The 18826-nt window shown below is 50.5% G+C and overlaps 1 protein-coding gene across 1 annotated transcript in view; it reads right to left on the bottom strand.

Annotated features, from left to right (window-relative positions):
- Positions 1 to 18826, bottom strand: part of LOC149369492 (uncharacterized) — an 89191-nt gene that overhangs the window by 21993 nt on the left and 48372 nt on the right. The window contains exon 6 of the mRNA XM_089558859.1: positions 6116 to 6284. Coding sequence (XP_089414985.1) covers positions 6116 to 6284 — 169 coding nt within the window. The remainder of the gene's footprint in view (positions 1 to 6115; positions 6285 to 18826) is intronic.

Here is an 18826-nt window from a genome sequence, read left to right as displayed (position 1 = left end):
GGGCCAAAGGTTTGGCACGGCACTTTACCGGTCAGCAGAGAATGCTTATCCATTTTTTTTTCAGTGACCCCCGGTATTCAATTCGGCGACTTCTACCTGCGGTAGTTGTTTGTTGAGCTTCATGTCCTACTTCGAGGTGCAGCACTGGATCAGTGGTTACGGCGCTCGGCTGCCGGCCCGAAAGACGCGGGTTCGATACCAGCCGCGGCAGCCGAATTTCGATGAAAGCGAAATTCTAGAGGCCCGTGTACTGTGCGATGTAAACGCACTTTAAAGAACCCCAGGTGCTCGAAATTTCGGCAGCCCTTCACTACGGCGTCCCTCGTAGCCTGAGTCCCTTTGGGACGTTAGGCATCATAAACAACGTCATGTCCTACTACAAGGCGCACCTGTTTGCCATGACGATGTGAATCCCAGCCCTTTGCGGCCTTTGTAGGTTGTACTTTCGTGCGCAACAGACAGCCCCCTTCGTTTTTTGAAACTTGCCGCTGTGCAGGGAACCGCCCCGTGAAGCATCACTCCTGATGGGGGAGTTTTTGCCACTTCATTTCACCCCTCCTTCTCGCTGCGCATGCACAGCATTACTATAGCGACAAAGACGCGGGTAGGCACGTAGCATGCAATCTAGGACAGCGGTTCGAGATGTGCTGAGTGTTCCGCAAGCCATGCGCTCCGTGTTTGCATTTTTTTTTCATCACGATAGTATCTCTGCTTCACAGTCACCTGATACCTTCAAAGCCGTTCGCAGTGCACGCCGTATCCATATTTTATTGTGTCTTTTAAAGCATACTCGAAGACGCAAGCACAATTTCACGAGCCATGCAGCCGTGATGATTCGCTTGCATTAAGCTCTTAGACTGTAATACTGGTCAGTTCAGAGAGTTACGTTGATGGAGGTGAGGTTCCTTTGAAGGTCCACAATCGCCTCGGAGATGGTGCATATTTTCTGCACATGTTTTCTTTCTCTTTAAACCAACAATTGTATTCAAATAATTTGTGCTTCAGACCAGTGCTTCTCGACTTCCTGTGCTAGAGCCAAAATGTAGGGGGTCCAGGGCATTGTCAACCTGTAAATGGGCATTTTTTACTTCGAGCCTATGTACAACATCATGTACAACACGATGGTAGTATAAAGGACATTATTATTTGGTACGCCTCATAATATGTTGTGTCAATAAAATATTATTATTATTATTATTATTATTATTATTATTATTATTATTATTATTATTATTATTATTATTATTATTATTATTATTATTATTATCATCATTATTACTAATTGCAAGACTCTAGGGCCGTCACCTTCTAACGTCGCTCAAAACGACTTGCGCGTAGCTATAGTCGATCAACACAAATTAGACAATCTAATTAGAAACTTTGACTGGTCGGCATTATGTAGGTCTAATCCCCCCGATTTAGTTTATTCTTTATTCTGCCAACAATTAAAGACGTTTGAACAAGCTTCGAAGCGGGTCATCCGCAAAAACCAAAGGCGTAATCATAGCTGGTTTAATGCAGCAATTATGAAGGCAATTTTATACAGGGATTGGCTATGGAAGCGGTGTAAACGCGCCCCTAAAAATCATGAACTGCGCAGCGACTACAGAGCCGCAAGAAATAGAACTGTTGCGCTTACTCGTTCCGCTCAACGGCATTATTACCGTTAGCAATTTAAACTAGCTGCCAAAAACCCCGCCAAAACCTGGTCACTGATTAACAATTTAAGGGGCGTTGACAGAAATGAGTCGTCTATTAATGATATTTTTTCAGGTAGTCCTCAAAAAACAGCTGAATTATTCAACAAGCACTTCGCGAGTGTATCTCAGCCCAATTCATCCTTGCCACAAGATAGATGTTCGACACGTACCATATCTGCGTCTGCCTTTTTACCAAAACTGTCAGCAGTAGACCTGGCGCGCATAATGTACAGCTTCAAACGTAACAACCCACCTGGTCTTGATGGCATTGCAGCGTCTCTACTTCAGAGAAATTATGCAAGTCTTGAGAATATCCTTCTTTTTATCCTTAACGGATTCTTAGAGATTGCCGCAATATCCAAGATGTTAAAAACAGCGATTGTGAGACCAATACACAAAGGTGGCAAGAGAGAGAACCTTGAAAATTATAGACCAATATCCGTTTTGCCAGTACTTTCCCAAATTTTAGAAAAATTTATTCTAGAGTGCATGACTTCTTTTGTGAAAAAATTTTCTATTCTGTCTGACCGTCAGTTTGGTTTCATCGAAGGTCGTGGAACGCTTTCACTTCTCGATGAATTTGCAGATGAATTGTATGCAACTTTTGATCGCAATCTGTTTGCATGTGGCTTGTTTCTAGATATTGCCAAGGCATTTGACACTGTAAATCATAAAATTTTGTTGCAAAAATTATACCTGCTTGGATTTAGGGGACCGTTTCATGACCTATTGAGAAGTTATTTAGAAGATCGCTCACAAGTCGTAGCCCTTGATTACACCACAGCCGTTAGCAGCCGTCAGATGTTGGGGGCTGGGGTTCCTCAAGGATCTATCCTATCACCATTGCTTTTCAAATTATTTATTAATGACTTCGCCTCAGCAGTAACAAATGCCTTGGTCTTTCAGTACGCCGACGATACGGTTTTGCTTACGAAGCATATTTCCTACAAAAGTGCTGTTGCTTTACTGCAAGAAAATGTCTGCATCACAATGAACTGGTTTTCCATGAATGGTTTTTTGGTAAATCAACAAAAAACAAAATTGGTTTGTTTTAGAAACCCATTAAAGACAGCAGTACTGAGTGAATCGGTTTTTTTGCACACCCATAATGATGAAGACTGCCATTGTATTCCAGTTGAAAATGTTGATTGCATAAAATATCTGGGGATTTACTTTGATAGCGACCTCTCATGGCATAGTCACATGGCTTACGTTTGTGGCAGATTGCGTAGAACGGCATGGTTACTGTTTACAGTTAAATCTTTCCTTCCTTTATCGGTGAAAAAGACAATCATGCATGCACTTGCATACAGTGTTATAAGATATGGCATCACAGTGTTCGCGCACTCTTCGCAAAGGTGGCATGACCGGGTAGACGCTCTTCTAAAATATATGTTGAAAAGTACCGCCTGTGAACATTCCTTTCCGCCTCACGTAAACTTGTTTAATTTTCTTGGTCTTCCGTCCTTTGAAACTTTATATAAGCATACTGTTATTCTTCGGCACTTTTGGAATCCTGCTTTCAAGACGAGAGCAGTTTCTGCCAGAACACTACGGAATTGTCAACGCTACACGGTCGCCAGATACGCAACCAGATATGGCAAAGCAAGACGATGTGTATATGTCCCTACAATTTTCGATACGCTTCCTGATCAGGTGTCGAACGCTACATCTAAAGCCACCGTAAAACAGATGCTCAAATCTTTGAAATTTTAATTCTAAATTGTTGCAAGAAACTTGTAAAATCCAATGTGATTTTTTTTTCATCTCTTTTATACAATGTATCTTCCTTAGTATTTTTATTTCAGTGTTTCTGCACTTACCCTGATATTTTATTGCCTTTACTTTTCGCTCGCCGATTTTGCCGGGCCTAGTCCTGCAAGCCTCCCTTGGCTTTGACAGGCCCGAGTTTGTATGTATCACCATGTGTTGTGGCAATAAAATTATTATTATTATTATTATTATTATTATTATTATTATTATTATTATTATTATTATTATTATTATTAGCTGCCGCAAGGCTGGCGCGAACACTCCAATACGTGACTTGGAGCTTGTAGCGCGCGCTAGCTCAGTGAACGGCTATGGAGCTGCGGCGCCGTGGGAAGCTGACGACGAACGTAACCGCGACTCCCTTCCTATAGCAGCGCTGCGCACGCGCTGAGAAAAACCTTTCCCTTCTTGACGCCGACCCCGACCTACTGGGCCAGTTTCGACAACAAAAGTGCTTCGTCATGCGGCGCCCCCATGCAGACCTGCAGGATTCGGAACAGAATGGGTTCGGGAGGGGGGTTCTTACTTTTGCTCACTATAGTACAGGCTGCGGAGTGCGGAGTGGGTGAGGGAACGAACGCGGGTTAATGACATTTTAGTTGAAATCAAGAGGTAGAAATGGGCTTGGGCAGGGCATGTAATGCGAAGGCAAGATAACCGCTGGTCCTTAAGGGTAACGGAGAAAGCAAACGTAGCCGGGGACGGCAGAAAGTTAAGGGGGCGAATGAGATTAAGAAGTCTGCGGGGATACAGTGGCGGCAACTGACAAAGGACATGGTTAATTGGAGAGACATGGGAGAGGCCTTTGCCCTGCAGTGGGTGTAGTCAGGCTGATGATGATGATGATGCGTACAGGCTGCTATGGAGAGCGGGTACGGTTTATTGCTATTCGCCTGAGCTTTGGAAAGCTTCCGCACTGCACAGCTTGCAACTTTGGCGAGTGCATGTTTTTTTTTTTTTTTCACTTCACATCGCTATGAATTTTCCTCGCCAGACGAGATTCCGTCGAACTTTAAATTTCAGTGCGAAGCAAAGCCATGGCGCGAACTTGGGGCGCAATTGATTTCCAACGAAACTCCAAGACACAAGCTCTAGAATGCAGGCCCTATGCAGAAAGCACCTATAGATTACTTTCCGGAAAAAAACACTGTTGCTTGGAACGCTCAGACCTCATGTCAGCAAGTTTTAAGCTCTCTGGAGTGACTAGGGCGTTAATCAGATTTCAGTCCCAGCTGCTATGTGTGCCCTTGCGGACTTCACAAGTTGTCGACCTTTTTCCAAGTCGCTTAATACGTCCCTGCTGAGTGCTTGACAAGGCTTCCCTTAAACACAATTTCAAAGTGCTTTCTCGCTCTTTTATCCACACTCCAATTAGTTAATTGTTCGCTTACTTAACTTTGACTTCAGAATGACTTAATCACTACCCGCACATGTAAACCTGCTGAGCAAGATCATTGCTGCATCATGACGTCTTACCTGATCCTATTAGCTTAGGCTTGAAGAAATTTGAGCTCGCGCCATACTTCCGAGTCTTGGTAACCGTAAGGAGAGCCTTCACAGCTTTCACAAATTAGAAAAATGCATTTGCTCGAATCAGAATGTCAGCCGTAATACAGGAGTTGAGTAGGGAAGCTAAGTGCGTAAAAAGGATGATCACGAGAGAAGAACCAACTCGCCCAACAACGTATCCTGATGAATTGCGTAGACGTTTTGTGAAAATGTCGTATGCAAAACTGACGGAAAACATCCGCAGCTACTGCACAGCCGCTGCAGACCCCCGTGCTAAGCCATAAAATATTATTCAGGTAGGACATCAGCCTTCCTAACACAATATTTTCACGGCTATTTGCCGCATATTTACAAAAGCCAATCAGAGGGATGGGTTGAGATGACCTTGGAATGTATGTGAGCCTAACAATCTCGAATCACCTGATGTCATTACCGGGCTGCTACTCAGGCGAAGAACCGCAGCGCATAATTCAGTCTAAGCACTTAAACACAACTGAGGGTCTGCGAATTATATCGAAGAGAAGTGATGCTGAAGAACCTAGAAACACAATTTTTTATAAGAGGCAGCGAGGGGCTGACTGGAAGTGCTAATGTAATAGTATGTTAGCGGTGGCGGTTCAACTCAGCACTTGGGAGGTTTGCGAAAATTCTTAAAATGAAATATCAGACACTGCAGCGAACTATGGAAAGGGAACGGACAGATGCAACGCAAAGACACAGGACGCCACAACAGGCTTGAGAGAAAGCGGGAGGAGGGGAGGGGGGTAATGATATGAAAGCTGAAATCGGGAAAAGAAATTAAGTCGGAGATGATATGTAGCGCGGGGCCAAGGTAGGGCAACGGAGTAGATTCATCTACAAGGTATACGTAGCAGCCAACGGCACACAGTCGAGTAGAGTGTGGGAGAGGCCTTGGTCCCGAAATGACTGTAACTTGTTCATTGATGATGACCAAAGTAGGCGGCGACTGTCGTATAGCCTATCAAGCTGCAACAAACCAGCAAATGTATGCTGCCAGACGAGCCCAGTATTGTTATTTATTTCTCTAGTATAAGCAAGTTTAGCGTGCCACCATGCTCTATGTGGTGGAAACTTATCGCGCGTTTTGCAAGCGACATTTTGGAGCTCCGTACCTTGTACTTTTCGACAGCATCCATGATGTCGAGGGGTTCCATCATGGCCGGCGTCACAGCGCACGTGGCGCCATCCAGCAGGGCAGCAAACGTTGTAAACATCCCCGACATGTGCGTTATTGGGTTATGGGCAAGCAGGACATCGTTTTCTTCCCAGGGCATTTGGAACCTGCGAGAAGTACAGCACAACTTTGTGGACACAGAAAACGACCCCGTCGGGCCACGGCAGAGCGCCGACGATGCTCACAAACTGAATGTCTTAGAGCGTGATTGGGACCTAACGCGCTATCTTTGGGGTAGGGCGCGATAACTGGAGGTGAGAAAAGGTTCAAGAGTAATGGCATATCCACACCTTCTTTGGCACGTTAATTGCCTATTCTACACTCAGTCCTTAAGGTGGGCAGCCTTTCATAAGTTTTTTTTCTGCTGCTGTGGCTAGCGCCAATATTGTCACGTTGTAGTGACGGCAGTCCAGCGGTCAGGAAGACACCAACCAGTCTTGGAAACGAAGCTCTTTATTTGGGCTGACTTGCGCCCTCAAAAGAACTGAATCACTCGGCGGCGGCGTAAGCAACAAACGTGCGCCTCGGTCGTCGAACTACGAATGTCCGCCGCTCGCGGCATCGCTCAATTTAAAGCCGGCAAGGAACTTTCCAGATAACAGGTCAAGATCATCTACGGTAACCTGGAAAAACCTAGATGCAGCCTTTCATGGCTGCGAACAATCGAGATTAGTCTGGTCGCTTCTCGCGCCACGAACAAAAGTGATAACGACCCTTTCCTGCTGCCTTGAGCGTGAACGAACAAACACTGCAATGATACGTGGCATTACCCCCCTTCCAAAGAAGCATCGTCTCGATGCTTTAAAATGAAAATAAACACGGACAATGAAAACTTCCAGTCCTTTAGCGTTCATAATATGGCTTCAGGCGTACGACATGTACGACTTCCGGGCGTGTGCGGCGTCGCTGAGATGCTGTCGTGCCGTCGGGGATGACTTCGTAGTCGAGGTCACCGATGCGACGGAGAACATTGTACGGGCCAAAGTAGCGTCGCAACAACTTTTCACTCAATCCACGGCGGCGAACTGGCGTCCATATCCAAACACGATCACCTGGCTTGTAATGCGTGTCTCGTCGGCGCAGATTGTAGCGTCGGGCGTCGGTGTACTGCTGGTCTTGAATGCGAAGCCGCGCAAGTCTTCGGGCTTCCTCGGCGCGATGAAGGTAGGCGGCGACGTCGAGGTTGTCTTCGTCAGAAACGTGCGGGAGCATTGCGTCGAGTGTTGTCGTGGGCTTCCTGCCGTATACCAGCTGGAATGGGGTAAACCTGGTTGTCTCCTGGACGGCAGTATTATAAGCGAAGATCACGTAGGGCAGAATGGAGTCCCACGTCTTGTGTTCGGCGTCGATGTACATGGAGAGCATGTCTGCGATGGTCTTGTTCAGACGCTCTGTGAGTCCGTTGGTTTGTGGATGATAGGCAGTGGTCCTCCGATGGCTTGTCTGGCTGTAGTTTAAAATGGCTTGCGTCAGCTCCGCTGTAAACGCCGTTCCTCTGTCTGTGATGAGCACTTCCGGGGCGCCGTGTCGCAGCAGAATTTGCTCGACAAAAAATTTTGCGACTTCTGTTGCGGTACCACTAGGCAACGCTTTTGCTTCGGCGTAGCGGGTCATGTAGTCGGTGGCCACGATGATCCACTTGTTTCCTGATGAAGAGGTCGGAAAGGGGCCGAGGAGGTCCATCCCTATTTGCTGAAAGGGCTTAGTTGGCGGTGGTATGGGGTTCAGGAGTCCGGCTGGTCTAGTCGGAGGCGTTTTGCGTCGCTGACACTCACGGCACGTTTTCACGTAATGGGAAACGTCGGTAGCTAGCCGTGGCCAATAGTACTTCTCCTGGATGCGGTGCAACGTGCGAGCAATCCCGAGATGCCCTGCAGTCGGCTCATCATGACATGCCTGCATAATTTCTTGCCTAAGATTCTTGGGCACGACAAGAAGATGTACTGTCCTGTTGGGCGCGAAGTTCTTCTTCAGGAGGACATTATTGTTAAGGACGAAGGACGACAGTTGGCGCTTGAACCCCCGGGGAGGCGAGGTGGTCTTGCCTTTCAAATAATCAACTAGGCTTTGCAACTCAGGATCCGAGCGCTGCTGCTGCGCGAAACTGCTGGCGCTTACCGGTCCTAGGAAAGCATCGTCGTCTTCCTCTTCCGGTGCTGCGTCTACGGGGGCTCGCGATAGGGACAGAGTAGTTTGAGACCCTAGATTGGGTCTCTCCCGCACCACTGATGTATCGCGGGTAGCTCGCGATAGGCAGTCAGCATCGGAATGTTTGCGGCCAGATTTGTAGACTACAGTTATGTCAAATTTTTGAAGACGCAGGCTCCAACGAGCAAGGCGGCCGGAGGGATCATTCAAATTGGCCAGCCAGCACAGAGCATGGTGATCGCTCACAACCTTGAATGGTCGTCCGTATAGGTAGGGGCGAAATTTGGACGTGGCCCAAATAATGGCGAGACATTCTTTCTCTGTCGTCGAATAGTTGGCTTCGGCTCTCGACAGTGAACGGCTAGCGTACGCGATAACTTTCTCCTGTCTGCTATTTTTCTGAACGAGGACCGCTCCTAAGCCCACCCCGCTTGCATCGGTATGAACTTCGGTTTCGGCGTTTTCATCAAAGTTCCCGAGCACAGGAGGGGACTGTAAGCGGCGCTTCAGCTCGTTGAAAGCTTCCTCTTGTGGCCTTTCCCATTTAAAAGGCACGTCAGCCTTGGTAAGTTGAGTCAAAGGTTCAGCGATGCGCGAAAAGTTCTTGACGAATCGTCGGTAATAAGCGCACAATCCAAGGAATCTGCGTATAGCCTTCTTGTCATTAGGCTGTGGAAACTCTGCGATCGCAGCCGTCTTCTGGGGGTCGGGGCGAACTCCATCCTTGCTTACGACGTGACCTAGGAACAGCAGCTCCTCGTAGGCGAAGTGGCACTTCTCTGGTTTCAGTGTCAGGCCTGAAGACTTGATTGTTTCCAACACTATCCGAAGCCTTCTGAGGTGGTCTTCAAAGCTTGAGGAGAAGACAACAACGTCATCTAAGTAGACTAGGCAAATCTGCCACTTCAAGCCTGCGAGCACCGTATCCATTACTCGCTGGAACGTCGCTGGGGCAGAGCAGAGGCCAAATGGCATCACTTTGAACTCGAAGAGTCCGTCTGGCGTGATGAACGCAGTCTTTTCGCGATCTCTTTCGTCGACTTCAATTTGCCAGTAGCCGCTCTTCAGGTCCATCGATGAGAAGTACTTAGCGTTGCACAGCCGGTCCAATGTATCGTCGATGCGGGGGAGGGGGTAGACATCCTTCTTCGTAATGCTGTTCAAGCGGCGGTAATCGACGCAAAAGCGAAGGGTGCCGTCTTTCTTTTTCACTAGGACGACTGGTGCTGCCCAGGGGCTCCTTGATGGCTGGATAACGTCGTCACGAAGCATTTCCTCAACTTGCTTACGGATAGCTTGGCGTTCTAGCGGCGATACGCGGTAGGGGCTCTGTCGCAGTGGTCGGGCGTGTTCGTCTGTGACAATTCGGTGCTTGGCAAGCCTCGTTCGTCGCACATTCGATGCAGATGAGAAGCAATCGCTGTACTCTTGAAGAAGACTGCGTATTTGGTCTTGTCTGCTCCGTGGTAATGCTGGGTTGATATCAAACGTTGGTTGATGGCGTTGGTCAGATGGTTCTACAGGTTGGTCGGGTAGGGCAAATATGTCTCTGATGTCTGCCAGCTCGTCGAGGAAAGCGATCGTCGTACCTTTGTTTAGATGCCGGTATTCTTCGGTGAAGTTGGTTAGCAAGACCTGGGCTTGGCCATTTCGGATTTGGGCGACTCCCCTTGCGACGGCCAGTCCTCGATCCAGGAGTAGCTGGGTGTTCCCCTCGATGACGCCTTCGGCAGTTTCGATGTCTCCAGTACCTATGCAGGCGACGACACTTGATCGGGGCGGCACGCTCAATGCTTCGTCGAGGACGTTCAAGGCAACGGGATGAGTCGCTCTCGTCGCTGCAGATATGGCTTTGTCCGTGGAAAGCTTGATCGACTTAGATCGAAGGTCGATGATCGCTCGATGTTCATTCAGGAAGTCCATTCCCAAAATCACGTCTCGCGAGCATTGCTGTAGGATCAGGAAGGTTGTCGCATAGGTTCTCCCGTTTACACTAACTCTCGCGGTGCAGCGTCCTGACGGCGTAATCAGGTTGCCACCTGCGGTGCGGATCAGCGGGCCATCCCAAGTTGTTGTTACCTTCCTGAGTCGGACAGCGAGTGGGCCACTCATGACAGAGTAGTCAGCTCCAGTGTCGACCAAGGCAGTAACCGCGTGACCGTCGACCGTAACTTCAAGGTCACTTGTTCGCGTTCTCGTATTGTACGTTGTCTTCGGTGTCCGATCTCGGCTTCGTCGAGTAGTAAGGCTGCGGTGGGCGTACTCCGACGTTACTTCACTGGGCAGCGGTAAAAGTTTCAAGTCTGGCCGCGTTGTCGTCGTCGTCGTTGTCGGTGCTGTCGTCGTTGTTGTCGGCGTTGTTGTCGTCGGTGTTGTCGTCGGTGTTGTCGTCGGTGTTGTCGTCGGTGTTGTCGTCGGTGTTGTCGTCGGTGTTGTCGTCGGTGTTGTCGTCGTAGTTGAGGCATGGACCTTGGTTTTCGTCGATGGAGGATCTTTGTGCTTGCGCTCGGAAGCAACCTCACCTCCAGAGGCTGCTTTATTCAGTTTAACCTTCGGGGGCTGGGGGAGCGTCCACGCACTGCGTAGCCTCGGCTAGGAGATACAAAGCGCGGAGACGAAGGCGACGGGGAACGTGATAGGCGGCTGGGCGGTGAGCATTCTTCCCGGCGCAAAAACTCCTCGATTTCGGCTGGTCGCTGCCCGGGTCGGGGTCGTGGAGCGTCGTAAGAGAACCCTCGGATGCCCAGTCGTCTGTATGGGCAGTGCCGGAGTACGTGACCGGCTTCGCCACAGTGGAAGCATAGTGGGCGGCGCTGGTCGGGAGTTCTCCACTCGTCGCATTTCCTCGGCTGCGCGCGTCGCTCGTAGGACGGGCGGGTTGGGGCGAGTGGGCGGCGGTCCAACGCAGCTGGCTGAGGGCGATAGGGGCTTGGGTTCTGGCGTCGAGGGGCAGGGCGGCGCACAGCTGCGGCGTAAGTCATGGCTTGGGGCTGCAGTGGCTGCGTGGGTGTCGGCGTCACACCCAAGGCCTGTTGAACCTCGTCCCGGATGACGTCAGTGAGCGATGAAAGTTGCGGCTGCGTTCCCGTTGGCAGCAATCGTTGGAGCTCTTCTCGCACAACTTGACGGATAACCTCCCGCAAGTTATCGTTGTTAACGGTGTCCAGGCAGTTTCCTGAGAAGACGCGCTGCTGGCGGTCATATTGACGGGCTCGGGCGTCAAGGGTTTTTTCCATTGTGGATGCCTCTTCTACGAATTCCGCGACGGTTTTAGGTGGGTTGCGGACGAGGCCGGCAAAGAGTTGCTCTTTAACTCCTCGCATAAGCAACTTCACCTTCTCTTCTTCCTTCATGTTCATGTCGGCACGCCGGAAGAGACGCTTCATCTCCTCAGTATACACTGCAACGGTCTCGTTTGGGTGTTGTATGCGAGACTGTAGCAGCTGCTGGGCTCTCTCCTTTCGCACGACGTTTGTGAAGGTCTTCAGAAGCTGTTCCTTGAAGGTTTCCCAGTTGGCAAGGCTGGCTTCCTCATTCTCGAACCAGACTCTTGCTGGTCCCTCCAGGGCGAAGAAGACGTACCTAAATTTCATGGCATCGTCCCAGTTGTTGAAGACAGCCACACGGTCGAACTGCTCCAGCCATTCCTCGGGGTCGGCGCCAGGCGAAGCGTCGAAGGTTGGTGGCACCCGGGGCTGCTGCAGAATGATTGGAGTGGTCGTCTGGGGCAAGGTCATGATGGACGTTGGTACTTGCTTTCGCTTCCGGGTAGGGTCCGGCAGGGTCCCGAACTCAGGTGCGTCCCCTTGCAGGCGTCGGCTTGCGCGGTGGACTGGACTCAGGTCCTGCGGTAGATGACTCAGAGGGCTGGCGTCACGACTTGTTGGGGGTGTCCGGAACATGAAAGGCTACCCAGCACCTCCACCAGATGTCACGTTGTAGTGACGGCAGTCCAGCGGTCAGGAAGACACCAACCAGTCTTGGAAACGAAGCTCTTTATTTGGGCTGACTTGCGCCCTCAAAAGAACTGAATCACTCGGCGGCGGCGTAAGCAACAAACGTGCTCCTCGGTCGTCGAACTACGAATGTCCGCCGCTCGCGGCATCGCTCAATTTAAAGCCGGCAAGGAACTTTCCAGATAACAGGTCAAGATCATCTACGGTAACCTGGAAAAACCTAGATGCAGCCTTTCTTAGCTGCGAACAATCGAGATTAGTCTGGTCGCTTCTCGCGCCACGAACAAAAGTGATAACGACCCTTTCCTGCTGCCTTGAGCGTGAACGAACAAACACTGCAATGATACGTGGCAATATATTGAAGCGGGTAGACGACGACGACAATGAGCGATATGGCACAAGTGGGAGGAGTCGAAGACGACAACGAAGTTCGGACTGAAGGATCAGAGCAAAAAACTCGCTGTCCCCATTCCCTTCCCACGTCCCATTTCCCTTTCCGCTACTTCCCAGGGGAGGTCAGGGGAGCCTCCCCGGGCCCGCTCTCTCGGCTGTGGGTCGCTAATGTAGCATTTTCCCTAATATTTTATTTTTCCACCCACGGGTGGTCAAATTACAACTTGCCTACGGGCCTCCTCTTTTATTTTTCAATTGGGTTAAGCCTGTTGTGTGTAAACGGTGCAGGCAGGGGCCTATTATTTTTATTTCCTTTTCGGTTGCCCCAACCTATTCAATGTGTTCTCGGTGCCGCTCGTTCCAATTTCTCGAATGGGACTCACTTTGTCGGTTCCGCTTCTCCTCTCCTTCGGTGCTAGCGCCAGAGGTTTCGCATTGCAGCAAGTTTGTGATTTCCTGCACAATTACATAATTGCTACCGGCAGGTTCCCTTGCTAATGGTACACAAAATGTCCGCGTTGCAAAATCATTCAGAATTTTTCTTCGTTCAATTCTGTAATCTTTATGCCCGTTGTTTTTTTTTTCATTCATTTCTTCACGTAATTTCTTTTATGTATAATTCTAACTTTAATTCCTCGGAATACGTACCCAAAGTTATATCATTAGCTTGGCACCAAAAGGTAATCCATTAGCTTGGCACCAATTTGCCTTCTTTGGGCTCTCCTCACTGAACCCTGGCCAATCCCCCGTCGTGGATATGTGCCATGCCACCAAGGCAACAACAGCAACAACAACAGCTGTTCTTTGCTATCTGTAAATATCTGTAAATATATTCTTTCCCGCAACTTATTTGGTGGAGGTGCGGATTTCCCCTACGCCTACCGACGACGGAGCTCCGCAGCGGCCGCCAGTTGCCTTCATTCATCATGACCGAAGACGCCTCCCAGCAAACCTTAGCCACAGCCATGACATCACTCATTCTTTCTCCCCCTCGTGACCCCGGGAAATTTTCTGGTACCGACAACACTGACGTAAACGACTGGATCAACATGTACGAACGTGTGAGTACCTACGACCGCTGGGATCACACCCTTATGCTGGCAAATGTCATCTTCTATCTAAAAGACACCGCCCGGGTCTGGTATGAGACCCACGAAGACAATCTGACCAGCTGGGACGTGTGCAAAGAGAAACTCCGCGAATTGTTTGGACGGCCGCTCGGCCGAACACTTGCCGCTAAGAAGGACCTCGCCTCCCGAGCTCAAACATCTACGGAGTCCTATGTGTCGTACATTCAGGATGTGCTGGCCCTCTGTCACAAAGTTGACGCCAGTATGCCCGAGTCTGACAAAGTCTCCCACGTGTTGAAGGGAATCGCCGGTGATGCCTTCAACTTGCTCGTATACAAGAACTGCACTACAGTCGACGGAATTATTAAGGAATGCCGACGCTTCGAGGAAGCCAAAAGCAGGCGTATTAGCCAGCCGTACGCACGCCTCTCCAACACGGCTGTGACTTCCTCATGTGAAGACTTGCGGCACCAAGAAACTCCACCGCCTCCAGAAAATGTGACCCGCATCATCCGACACGAGCTCGAAGCTATGTCCCCTGCCCCCCTGCATCGACATGATGGCGACAACCGTTTGCCTACCATCTCTGGTACAAGCTGTCGTCCGCCAAGAGCTTGCAAACCTTGGTTTCCAGCCCGTCAGCCCCGTACGGCCTTCACCACCACCCGAAATAACTGCGATTGCTCCTGGACGACCTTCGTACTTCACTCCTCGTCGGCGAAACCCTAACGAATGGCGGACAACCGACGACAGGCCGATTTGTTTCCACTGCGACTGCATTGGCCACATCTCCTGTCACTGTCGAAATTATTGGTCCCGTCGCAGCACATACCGTCCTCTCAGCTCCCACCGCGACGACGAACAGCCCAGCCACTACACGCCCCCTTCAGCCCAGCACAGTGCTACAGTCGACGGCCAGATTCCACGCTCCAGCCGCTCCCCGTCCCCCCTGCGTCGAGTCTCGTTCGCCCCAACGCCGTCGCTCCTCTCATGGCCCCTACGGACGCTCGCAAGCGGAAAAGTAGACGCTGCAGTGTCTCGAGGTGATGCTGCAGTACAGCCCCAGTCCCAAAATCCTCGGCTAGCCCTTCACGCATACCATAATTTGCTCGCCATTCATGTCGATGGAGTACCTGTGAGAGCCCTGATCGATACAGGCGCGCACGTATCCGTCATGAGTTCAACGCTACGACGCCGCCTCCAAAAAGAACTGTCCCTGCGCCCACAGCTGTTCTCCGCGTTTCTGACGCCGGAACGCCTCCTGTTGTTGGGCTATGCACAGCCCGTGTGACCATATCCGGCCGCCATACATCCGTTCTGTTCTCGGTTCTGGACCAGTGCCCTCATATAGTCATTCTTGGCCTCGACTTCCTGTCTGAACATTCAGCCCTCATAAACTGCGCCACTAGTGTTGTTCAGGTTGACCTTCCTCTTTCTGGCGAGCCGCCGTCCCCAGTTATACCCCGTCTTTGTGCTGTCGACTTTGTCCGTCTACCGCCTCAAGCCGCAACTTACATTTCTTTATCATCTCTTCCCCCTGTACCTGATGGTCACTACGTAGTCACTACGGAACTTGACGTCGCCCTGACGCGAAGCATTGCGCTTGCACACACTGTATTTACAGTCTCGGCCAACCGAACGTACCTTCCGGTCCTGAACTTTGGTTCATCCATGCAACCACTCCCGCAAGGCATCTCACTCGCCACGCTGTGCCCTGCTGCCGAATGTGTGATATCAGTGGTGGACAGCTGCTTACCTTCCACTCATCAATGCCGGTTGCCTGCGGCCCCATCAGCAGAGAAACCAACAGACGACTACGCCGACATGATCGCTTTTGACCTACCGCCCATGCAAGCTCGCCATCTTAGGTGCCTCTTATCATCTTTTCGCGACATCTTCGACTTTGATAGCCGTGTTTTGGCTCGTACCTCTGTGGTGACACATCACATAAACACCGGTGATTCCGCTCCTCTCCGCAGACGTCCGTATCGAGTGTCCAGCGCCGAACGCACCGTCATAAATCAAGAGGTAGGCAAGATGTTCGCAAAAGACATAATCGAGCCCTCCTCAAGTCAAGCGGAAAGTTGGGCAAGTTGGGTAACGTTTATGATGTAAAAATAGCGCACAGCGAACACAAGGGACGGAAAGTAGACGACGCAGACAAGCGCTATCTCGCTTTAAACCTCAGTTGCGAGATAGCGCTTGTCTGCGTCGTTTACTTTCCGTCCCTTGTGTTCCCTGTGCGCTATTTTTACATCATGAACCTCCTCAAGTCCTTGGGCTTCACCAGTCGTCCTGGTGAAAAAGAATGACGGCAGCTGGCGCTTCTGCGTTGATTATCGGCATCTCAACCGCATCATAAAAAAAAGACGTATACCCTCTCCCGAGGATCGATGATGCATTAGATTGCCTCCATGGCGCCAAATATTTCTCTTCAATTGATCTTCGATCGGGGTCCTGGCAAATTGCCGTTGATGAAAAGGACCGCGAGAAGACCGCATTTGTGACGCCTGATGGCTTGTACCAGTTTAAAGTCATGCCGTTTGGCCTCTGTAACGCCCCGGCTACCTTCGAACGAATGATAGACTCCCTTCTTCGCGGCTTTAAATGGTCCACTTGCCTCTGTTACCTAGACGATGTTGTGGCTTTCTCGCCTACTTTTGCCACGCACCTCGAGCGCCTCTCCAATATTCTCACAGTGTTTCGTAACGCCGGAAGTTCGGTCGTCGCCAACTCACTATCCTCGGACACCTCGTTGACGCTTCTGGTGTACGCCTAGATCCCATCAAAATTCAAGCTGTGAAGGACTTTCCTCTTCCAAGGTCGTCAAAAGATGTGCGCAGCTTTGTCGGCTTGTGCTCGTATTTTCGCCGTTTTATCAAAGATTTCGCCGGCATCGCTCGTCCCCTCACCGATCTTCTGAAGAACGACACACCCTTTACCTGGGGCCCTGCTCAAGAGAACTCATTTTCATCCCTCGTTCATTTGCTGACCACTCCGCCCATCTTAGCATATTTTGTCCCGTCGTCTCCCACACAGGTTCGCACCGACGCCTCCGGATATGGAATCGGCGCCGTGCTAGCCCAACGTCAACAGGGTCAAGATCGAGTCATCGCTTATGCCAGCCGCCTACTTTCAGCCGCAGAGCAAAATTACCCCATTACTGAGCGCGAGTGTCTCGCCCATGTCTAGGCAGTAGCTAAATTCAGACCCTAACTGTTCGGCCGTTCATTCGCTGTTGTCACTGATCACCACGCTCTCTGTTGGCTGTCTTCACTCAAAGATCCCACCGGTCACCTTGGTCGCTGGGCTTTGCGCCTCCAAGGATACTCATACTCCGTCGTGTACAAGTCAGGGCATCATCACCAGGACGCTGACTGTTTATCCCGATACCCTGTGGAGCCACCTGACTTAGAAGACGCTGAGACCCTGCCCTGACTCTTAGCTATCTCTGATCTTGCCGATATTGACAACGAACAGCGCCACGACCCATCTTTACGACCTATCTTTGATGGCATCCGTTCTGCAAACCGATCTCCGTCTCTGAACCTTTATGTGCTCCAGAACAACACTTTTTATCGCCGCAACCTACGCTGCGACGGCCCTCCGCTCCTGCTCGTGATACCCCATCGTCTACGCTCTTCTGTCCTTCAAGAGTTGCACAATCTGCCGACAGCCGGTCACCTTGGCGTGTCCCGAACGTACGTTCGGGTGCGGCACCACTTCTTTTGGCCTGGTCTGTATCGTTCAGTCAAGCGTTACGTGGCCGCTTGCGACCTGTGTCAACGTCGGAAAAAGCCCTCCACTTTTCCTGCCGGTCTTCTGCAACCCATCGACATACCTCCGGAACCTTTTTACCGTGTTGGCCTTGACCTTCTTGGCCCTTTTCCGACGTCCCTCTCCGGCAACAAGTGGATCGCTGTTGCAACTGATTATACGACTCGGTACGCCATCACGCATGCTTTGCTGTCCAGCTACGCTACCGATGTCAGCGATTTTCTTCTACAAGACGTCATCCTTCACCATGGCGCCCTTCGTCAACTGCTCACCGACCGTGGTAGTTATTTTCTGTCCAGTGTAGTTCATGACATTCTTCGTTCGTGTAACACGCAGCACCAGCTCGCGACAGCTTACACCCCAATGGGCTTACGGAAAGGTTCAACCGCGCGCTCACCGACATGTTAGCCATGTACGTATCGCCAGACCACCGAGATTAGAACGCAGCCTTGCCTTATGTGACGTTTGCATATAACTCTTCCCTTCATGACAGATTAGGCTGTTCTCCTTTCTACCTTTTGTTTGGTAGGCATCCCACCTTGCCTTTGGACACACTCATGCCGCCTTCTTCAGTCCCCACCACTGTTTACGCTCGAGACGCCAACGGCCAGGCCACGCTGGCGCGTCAAATAGCATGTAGTAGGCTCCAAGCCTCTCAAGTTTCCCAGAAGTCCGCCTACGACCGCCGTCACCAGGCAGTCGAATATACCTCAGGATCTCTCATCCTTCTCTGGACGCAATCTCGCAGCGTCGGTCTCTCCGAGAAGCTTCTTTCTCACAGTGGCCCTTACCGTGTAGTGCGCCGTGTCACCGACGTGAACTATGAAATTGCTCCCCTTGCGACCTCGCCATCGTCCTCTGGCGCCACCACCGACATCGTCCACGTCTGTCGCCTTAAACCTTATCACGACGCTCATACGTCGCCGCCCTAACGCCGAGACGACGTTTCAGCAGCCGGGGGTCCTGAAGCGGGTAGACGACGACGACAATGAGAGATGGCACAAGTGGGAGGAGTCGAAGACGAGAACGAAGTTCGGACTGTTCTCGGTGCCGCTCGTAGCTGTTTCTTGCTATCTGTAAATATCTGTAAATATATTCTTTGCCGCAACAATATCGTTATAGGATTGCCCGAATAAAAATCAAGAATTTTTTATTTCCTAGGGAAAGAAAACAGGAAAGAAGCCGCAAATGGCATAGAGGGCCCGTAAATGAAGAACTGAACAATTCCAGCAAATATTCAAGTCAGGATGGCTGTAACACAATAAAGTCCGCTTGATTTAGTATCATATTCAAGTTCCAAACAAT

The sequence above is a fragment of the Amblyomma mixtum genome, chromosome 1, assembly GCF_055824585.1.
Source record: "Amblyomma mixtum isolate Tamu chromosome 1, ASM5582458v1, whole genome shotgun sequence".
NCBI classification, from domain to species: Eukaryota; Metazoa; Arthropoda; class Arachnida; order Ixodida; family Ixodidae; genus Amblyomma; species Amblyomma mixtum.
The sequence above is the reverse complement of the archived record's forward strand: the minus strand, read 5'-3'. Positions and strand labels throughout refer to the sequence as shown.